Source organism: Thunnus maccoyii, chromosome 16 (assembly GCF_910596095.1).
Source record: "Thunnus maccoyii chromosome 16, fThuMac1.1, whole genome shotgun sequence".
Lineage (NCBI taxonomy): Eukaryota > Metazoa > Chordata > Actinopteri > Scombriformes > Scombridae > Thunnus > Thunnus maccoyii.
The window spans coordinates 967,872-976,853 of record NC_056548.1 but is presented as its reverse complement, the minus strand read 5'-3'; the positions used below and the strand labels follow the sequence as shown (position 1 = coordinate 976,853).

The following is an 8,982-nucleotide window of genomic DNA, read 5'->3' as shown; positions in this document are numbered from 1 at the left end:
ATCGTAATCCTTACCTTTTGCATGTTTGTGCACTGCTGCACGTCCTGTGTGTGTAACAAGCAGAGTGTGTGTTGTGCACCTGACGCATTATCAATGTGTGAAATAATAACAGTGAAATACTGCGGCATTGACTTAAGACCAGGTTTTTGTTGGTCAATAGCGCAATCGCTCTCTGCTGCCTCAAGATAGCAGTGCGCCAACAATGCGCCTGACCATACCTCATTTTAAGACCAACACGCCCATGGGCATTCTGATGGGCGCAAGTGCCTTTGCCATTTTAACAACGTGGGCGCCGGACAGGAAAATGACAACTGCGTCGATCTTAAAATAGCAAAGACACTTGCGCTGGACTTGGCGCCGCCGGGCATAAGATGGGGCCCCTTGAGTCTGAGAAATATGTCAACTGCAATGGGGTTCCACAAGGGAGCTGCCTTGGCCCATTTTTATTCTCGCTGTACATGCTGCCACTTGGTGACATCATCAGAGAACACAATGTATGTTTCCGTAGTTACACCAATGATACACAACTGTACATATCCGCAGAACCATATGATGCTGCAGCTATTAACTCCATCACCAACTGTCTAATAGCAATAAATAAATGGACGAACAATAACTTCTTAAATGAAAACTTCTTAAATTAAATGAGGATAAAACTGAAATCCTTCTAGTCAACCTCAAAACAAAAAGAGAATTGCTATTTTATAGTCTGGGGAAATTAACTCCCTGGATTAAATCTGAGGTCACAAGTCTTGGTGTTATTTTAGATTCAGATCTAAACTTCAGTTCACATATCAACAAGTTGATGAAAACATCTTTTTTTCACCTCAGAAACATAGCAAAAGCATGACCATTTCTAAATCAAAAAGATGCTGAGAAACTAACTCATGCCTTCATCTCAAGCCAGCTAGACTACTGTAATGTACTTTTTACTGGCCTCCCGAAAAAAGCCACTGAGAGACTTCAGCTCATCCAAAACCTTGCAGCTCAGCTATTAACCAGAACCAAGAGAAGAGAACACATTAGTCCAGTTTTAGCTGCTCTGCACTGGCTTCCTGTAACATTTAGAATTGACTTTAAGGTCCTCCAACTTATAAATAAAGCCCTAAACGGGCAAGAACCAAATTATGTCACCAAATCCCTTGTTAGCTATGTGCCCTCAAGAACACTGTGATCATCTGCTGCTGGTTTATTGGGGGTTCCCAGCAACAGCCGAATGAAAATCAGTGACGCAGCCTTTGTCAGTTACGCCCCCAAACTATGGAATACACTGTCAATAGATATCAGGGAAGCCAGCTCACTAGATAATTTCAAAAGAAGGCTTAAAACCTATCTTTTTACCCAAGCATGTAAATAGCTTGGCACTTGCTCTCTGCTGCACTTTTAAAATGTTATATTTTAATTTATGTTATACATTCTATGCTTTAACTTGTTCTTATCATATTTTATTCCTTGATTATTATGCATTCTATGTATTTTAGTTTCACTTTATCAAGTTTTACTTGGGTTTTACTTTTTTTTTATTTTCCATCTTGTGTTACATCAATGTTTCTACTTACTTTTATGTTCTTTTATGTCTTTGTCATGTAATTTTTGTTGTAAAGCACTTTGTATGAAAGTTGCTATACAAGTTAAGTTATTATTATTATTAGTAGTAGTAGTAGTATTAAAGTAAATTAATGTTGATATTCTTCTGTATACAGAAGATCCTCTCAACTAATATCTGTTTTAAATTGATCAATTTTACTTGCTAAAGGGAAAAACATTTTTTTTATTATATTCTTTTATACAATCCACAATTTTATTATACAATCCACAATAACACACTAATAAAGTCACTCCACTCATTTTGGAGAAAAGCTCATTGATTAGGACGCAGTAATGTAGAACTATACATGTAAAACCTAAACACACGTGATTGGGTTATAAATGGATTTTTATCTACATCACTTATTCTTTTTTCAGCTGGTGTTGCTGCAGTTTGTCAGAGGTCAGCTGTGCTTCTCTGGCTTCAGCTCTGAAGTCCAACCCCTCCCATCTGAGAAAGCTGAATCTGAGTGAAAACGAGCTTCAGGATTCAGGAGTGAAGTTTCTGTGTAATTTTCTGGAGAGTCCACACTGTAGACTGGACACTCTGAGGTCAGACAACATTTTTTACTTCTGTGCTGAGATTAATATGCTGTGACAGTTATGGTGACACTAAACTGCAGACACAATTCCACAATGAGTATCTTTATGGGAAAGTCTATTTTCTTCTTCAGTGGTTTAGTCCATTGACTGTGTTAGAGCAATATTGAGCTGGACATTTAAAACCTTCATATAACAAGAAATATCTACACTGGATAATTCACCCTGAACCTCTTAAACAGTTTTTTGTCTAATATATTTGACAGTTTTTAACCTGCATCCTGTAGGGCTCAGGTGTTTGGAGCTTCTATCCCCTAAATTTTATGGCTGGATAAAAAAAACAGATTTTCCAATTAATCACAGTTCTTATTTGAATGATCAATACTTGATTCTTGAAATCCAGCGATCAATCTTTGCATTTGCACCTTTACTCAGTAAACATGTACATGTTCACTGTGTTGTGTGTATGCAGTGGTTACTTGTTGTAAATGGTTCAGTTAGAGCAGCGTAAAATGTCTACTTTGTGGAAATTCAGTTATTACAACATGCACAAAATCTTATTTTAAGTTTTAAAGTAATGTAGATTGTAGCTGCTATATTAGCTGCCTTAAATCACGACAGGGCCATAAACTGTGACCTGAATAGTTGTCTGTCTCTGTGTCTCAATTCAGGGAGAAAGGTCTATTTGCGGTCTTGCAGAGATACACAACACACCCAATTCACTACAGGACACACCCCCCTGATCCCTAACCCCAACCATCCTACTGCTCATTCCTAAACCTAACCAAGTGGGCGTGTCATGTACTAAAGTGGGTGTGTCATGTAGATGCTGCAAGTCTGCAAATAGACCTACTTGAATTCAAGGGCCACATTCTTCACAGGCTGCATTTGAAAACCGAATGTGTCACAGTGGCCACCAAGGCTGTCTCATTTAGAAGGTTCCTTCAAATGCAGCCAAGAAATGTGGCCTTCTTTTCCCGAATTTGGAGGATCCAACGGATGGTTCCTTCATGGCTCCACCATAGACCGTAAAAATATGGACACGTCACCATGATGTCACCCATTGGTTTGGGGACTTCCATTTTGAAGCCTCAAGTTTAGTGATTTGACTGTCGCCATGTTTGATTTTTGTTGCCAGAAGTGACCATACTTGGATGAGAGGGTGGAGCTGACCATAGCATCAGCTGCTAGTTTGGTTAGCACGGTGCATTTATGATTTATGGTTAACAGTGATAATGTTAATGCTAATTTAAAGCAAATATAGCTAATAGCAAAAAACAGGTCCAAAACAATTAAAACAAAATGTACTCACCAGAAAAACTGAACATCCAACTCCTTAGGGTCTTTTATCACAACCAAATGCTGAACAAGACTTTTTTAGACAACCAAAATGTTACAATTAACTTTCATGAACTGAAAACACACTGTGAAATAGCAGCAGGTATGCCTATACTCTGTGAATCTGGTGTTACGTCATGGTTACGTTGCGTAATCAACGTTTTCGCTGTGGTAGTGACTTGTCAATCACACTGTAGCAACGTACTAAAGCATATCCTGCTTTATCATCTATTTCACTCTAAACGGGGCCATAATTTACAAAACAAACATTATGAAGCATTGAAGAAGACTTGAAACTAGTGATTGAGACCATAAACTCATCAGGAGTGAGTTTACTCAGGTAATAAATCAAATGAGAAGTAGTGTAATTTTCTCATAGACTTCCATACAATTGGACTTCTTTTTGCAGCCAGTGGAGTCACCCCCTGCTGGTCATTAGAGAGAATGCAGGTTTAAGGCATTTCTGCATTGGCTTCCTTTTCAGACCAGGAGCTACCCACTTGGGCCCAACTTATCCCAGAATGCATTTCGGACCAACCGGCAGCAGCAATGGTGGAGATTTTTATGCAGACATAGCTGTCATCATTTTTGTTGTAGGACTGTTAAGTATGTTACTTTATTAAGTTTTAATATTTTTTCAGGTGAGAACATAACCATATAGATTTTCAATATGTGGTCAATTTATCCAAATAACGATTGCTTGTAAATCTGCTCCAATGTTTTCGGAGATGTGAGGAGCCGCTGACCAGGTAAGACCAGCCGGTCAACTCAGCTGCTAGCAGCCCAACTCCTGAGATGATTGGCTGGTCAACACCTGTCGTCACCCCAGGGAGAATATGATCTGATCTGTGCAGCTCCTTGGTAATTTACCACTGGCTCTAATGTCTCTTCTGCATTTTGATATATCATATAATTCCTTTTGGAAAATAAATGGTGGTCTAACAGATGAAATCTAACAATTGCAGCTGCCACATTAGTTTGTCTGAATTTAAAGTGAAGACTCATGTTTTTACTGAACAGAACAACAGCATTGCCTCTGGGGCTCTATATGTACAGATATCACCACATTTCAATAAATATAAATGTATTAAAATGAAAATGCAAGTCTGTATTAAATTCCTTTTTATTTTATTAAGCTTTTTAAGAGTTTGGATTTTTATTATAGCTATATTACAGACTGAAAAACACAATTTACTGCATTAATGACAATATTATTGGGGAGAAAAAAAATGTTTCATGGACCTTTGAGTTGAGATTATTTGATCACAGTACAGTCAGGTAGGTGTGTTGAAGCTGAGGCAGGTACGCTGCTGTTCCAATTGAAGAATGATCATACAGTGTCCTCCCATCCTCGGAAGCCAGAGCCACTTAGGAGAAAGAGAGAGAGAGAGGATGAGCTTCTTCAGCTCATGAAGGAAGACATGAGGTTGCAGAGAGAGGGAGAGCAGAGAGAGAATGGACAGGTTCTTCTCTACTCAAGAGATTAGTTGAAAAATAAAACACTGAATGAATGAATTGAAATAAAGTAATCGTTAAAGACATTGTTTATTTCATTTACAGCCGTCTTTACAACTATTTACAATATAAAGTACATAAGAAATGGAATAACAGTGTGTTTGCAGGTCCTTAAAAGTTAGAACTTCAATTTTATAAATATGAGGCCTAAGAAAATATGTTTATGTATATTTTGGTTCAGCTAAGCACAGAGTCGCTGGTGCTGCTCCTGGACCTGAATGGGCTGCCACAGTAATACAATTAAAAGTTCAGGCTCCATTTCTGCTAGCTGTGTCCCGAATGTCAACTGCAGCTGTCAAGGTTGCTAGGCAACAAGAGCGGCGCTTCGTGATGCAAGGGTAAGGGCGGGAACAGGTGGTAACGCAGCTTGAAATCCTCTGTAGACCAAACTGCCTCATTTAACAACGCTCAGTTTGACGTTTGCAGACTACAAAGTACATCCTTTGTAGACCGTGTCCTTTGAAGGATGCAGCCCCTGAATTGAGACACAGCTTGTGGACCCACAGCAATTCACGGGACTTCCGTGACTCAGGATGGTCAGATGACTTTGGCTGTCTCATAGTGGATCTAGAGATCACATCTACAAGAGGAACAGACTGAAAAGACTCCACACACTGATCTGAGCTCTTGGTTTGTGTTTGTTAACGAGATATTATCTCTGACTATGAGATGTGAAACCGTGGAAGCGGACGGATCATTGTGCAGGTTCTACTGTATTCAGTCTGTCTCTACCTGCCAGAGAGCTAACACCAGCCAGCAGCTGTCTGCAGGTATCAGAATGATGTCTTGTCAACACAAATACAGACAGTGCAGATTAACTAGTGAGCAGACTTTAAGTTTCTGCTGTCTGTGCTCAAAGTGATAAAGTTGAAACAGCAGGTCCATGTGTTGCTTTATGGGATAGCATATGTTTTTGTTGTTATGTTTTTTTAAAGGTGCATAATGATGAACTTTTTAACCTGTATCCTGTAGGATTCATGTGTTTGGAGTTTCCATTTTCTTAACCTCTACATTCTAAACGTTCTTCAGCTCTGAACAGATTATGAAACACTGAATGATTGCAAGCAGAGACATTGTCTTCTAAAATGACATCATTTTTTATTTATTCAGATTGGATTGCTGCTGTTTGTCAGAGATCAGCTGTGCTTCAATGGCCTCAGCTCTTAAGTCCAACCCCTGCCATCTGAGAGAGCTGGGGATATCCCTCAACAACCTGAAGTCAAGTCTGCAGCTGCTGTTGGATCTTCTGCACAGTCCACACTATAGACTGCAGATTATGTGGTCAGTAGAGAGTTGGAACCGGTCTGTGCTGGTTTCAGCAGTATTGTATTAAACACAGTATTAAAGCAAAGATCCAGTATTTCCTGGTGAACCTCTGACCCTCTCAGTGGCTGCTTTCCTCAGTGAAGCTGTGAGAGGAGAATGGTGACAGGCCTCATGATTGGACAGAAAGACACAGAGAGAGTGAACTTTCAGCCAATCAAATCAGCCAGAAGTTTGTTGTGATCATGTGTTTGAGTTGATGTGAAGACGACTGTTGTTGTTGTGTTCATGTCTGCAGGAAATAAAGTTTGATTACAGCTAAGCCATTCAAGATGTATAGAGACAGTGGTCCTCATCATCAAACTGTTGTACCATCTAATCTGATCTGAAAGTGTTTGTTCTCTCATTTCAACACTAAAGAATTGATCAGTTCATCTTTGTCAGAGCTCTAAGATCAGTCTGAACACAGCCTGCAAATGACTGGCTCTGATTTCACAGAACCATCATTATGTTTAGTAACTATGTGGTCTTAATACAGACCAGAACCTCTGCTGAAGTCTAGGAATCACAGCAGATGTTTAGCTGAGAGCTCTGACTGTCATGTGATGATTTAACAGCAGGGAATATCTTCGAATCCCACAGAGACTCTGTAGCTTTTAAGCTTTTAGAACAGTTCACATGTATCAACAGTAAATCCATCAGTAAACTGATGAGTGAATGTCTCTGTTTCTGCAGTAACAGTAGTGCTTCAGTGAAATCTGCAGAGTAACTAGACTTGATAGCAAAAGTCTATGCAGGTGTGTGAGCTTGGAGCTCAGTGTGTTCACTCCAACACATTAACATGAGAGCTGAAAGGAAGCTGGCTCCGCTGCACAGCTGTTCCACTTCTGGTCTGAACAACACTGAAGTCCCTGCTGCTCTTTATACTGGATGTGCTGCATCACTGACTGACAGCTGATGAAGTGAGTCTCACTAAACACTGATTAATGACCTCTGTTGTTTCTTTTTCTCTCATCAGCCATTGATGATCTCTGCAAGAGTGTGAGTGAACATTCAGGAGTATGTTGACAGAGAATCAGCTATATCCTGATGATCCATCTGGACCGGAGTCTGGATCTGGACTTTGTCATCTTCATTTAAGTCTTTTAACTGACTGCAAACTGTGCAAAACAGGTGTTATAAGTAAGACTCTAACCCTGGGCCCATATTTATTAAGCGTCTCAGAATCGCACTGAGAGTTAACAAGGACTAAAACTAATTAATGAAGCAGAGGAGAATTTACTCTGACTTTCAGCAGGGGTAGGATTACTCCTGGGAGAGAGTGAGAAGTCGCTGTTTTAGCACAGTCAGAGCAGCAAAGTAGAAATAATGATGACATTTTGTAGTTTTCTCACAGTCTCGGCTAGAAATATTAAACAGAGGTAGCTTGGTATATTATGTGTATATACAGATAACCAGGCAGGTAACTTATCAAGGTTATGTTTCAAAACTTAATTGACAAAAAAAAATCATTACAAGACAATATTTACAAACTGTAAAGAAAGCCTGAGAAGTACATGTAGCCTCTATCTTCATTAAGATAACAGGTAATTCAACTCAGCTGGTGAAATTATCTTGATTCAGCTACATGGTTTCACAGCCAGTAATAGTGCTGCATCTTGCACAACCCTCTCCATGAAGAACATCTTCTCTTCCAATGTCCAATTCCTCTTTTAGCTACACACCAAGTTAACTTCTGTTCTCTACATAAAGGTAAATACAGCATAGCAATAGAAACATATATTGTTCAGGTGCATCCTCCTCTCTCAAATGTATAGTATACTTTATATCTCATAATGATATTTAACAAGTAAACTTGTAGGTGAGATCATGTGAATCAGATGCCTGATCCAGCCCTATCCAATCACATCCCTTACATCTTTTTTCTACATTAGTGCAGCATCTTGCATGTATTGTACAACACTGCATCATTAATATTGATGTGTCCTTACAGCTCTTTTAAATATATATCTGCCATCATCAGTTTAAAACTAATGAATCATTGAATCAATAAAGCCAGGATTTGCATGAGTGCAGCTTGTTTTTTTATAAGTTGACACTGAGTGGTGGGAAATGAATTAGTGCTGATTATCAGCACAGATAAATATGGGGTCTGGTCTTTGCTGTCAGGGCTCTGGATCAACCTGTTTGAGGAGCTCAGTCTGATAAGTCATTATCTTCCTTTAAATCACTTCTTCAAACTAATTTTATCCACTGATCTACCAATTATTTTTGTTTTATATGCTGTACATCTTAAATTTGAATCTTATGTCTGTTTTACTGGTTAATTTCCTTCCTGTATGTGTGTGTTAGTTTTGTGTAAAACATTCTGTAATGGTGGTTTTGAGAAGTTTTGTAGACTTGTGAAGGGAGGGTGGTGGGATGATGGTGGTGGGAAACAAAGACCAAATTCTAACTGCAGAAACATCTGTGAAAATAAATGAACTTTCAGCGTTTTTATCCTGTGCCAAGCTTCAGCTTCATGTATAACATCTATTTTTATTGTAGTTATTTTTTCTGTCTTTGTGTATAAATGAGCCATATTTGATTGAATCTGTGTTCTTTGTTGTGGATATCTGTGGATCTGTTAGATTTTTTTGCCTAACCCCTGGACCAACAGGACGCCATCTGAATTTTTGGTCACACTTTATTTTAAAGGTCCATTATTCTTATAATCTTAATTATTTTTTTCAAAGTTTC

The 8,982-nt window shown here is 38.9% G+C and overlaps 1 protein-coding gene across 1 annotated transcript; it reads left to right on the top strand.

Moving 5' to 3' along the window:
• Positions 1-408: 408 nt before the first annotated feature.
• LOC121880999 (ribonuclease inhibitor-like) lies at positions 409-8,857 on the top strand. Its single transcript, XM_042388650.1, has 4 exons — positions 409-494; positions 1,966-2,139; positions 6,091-6,261; positions 7,262-8,857. Exons 1-4 carry the CDS (start codon positions 409-411, stop codon positions 7,266-7,268), a joined length of 438 nt encoding a protein of 145 aa, XP_042244584.1. The 3' UTR covers positions 7,269-8,857.
• Positions 8,858-8,982: the final 125 nt, after the last annotated feature.

Bases quoted from the DNA above. Each gene is read 5' to 3' on its own strand.
- LOC121880999 (XM_042388650.1), top strand. From the start codon at position 409: ATGGGGTTCCACAAGGGAGCTGCCTTGGCCCATTTTTATTCTCGCTGT. The intron at 495-1,965 runs GTATGTTTCCGT...TTCTTTTTTCAG, and splicing joins ACATCATCAGAGAACACAAT to CTGGTGTTGCTGCAGTTTGT. The intron at 2,140-6,090 runs GTCAGACAACAT...TTATTTATTCAG, and splicing joins TGTAGACTGGACACTCTGAG to ATTGGATTGCTGCTGTTTGT.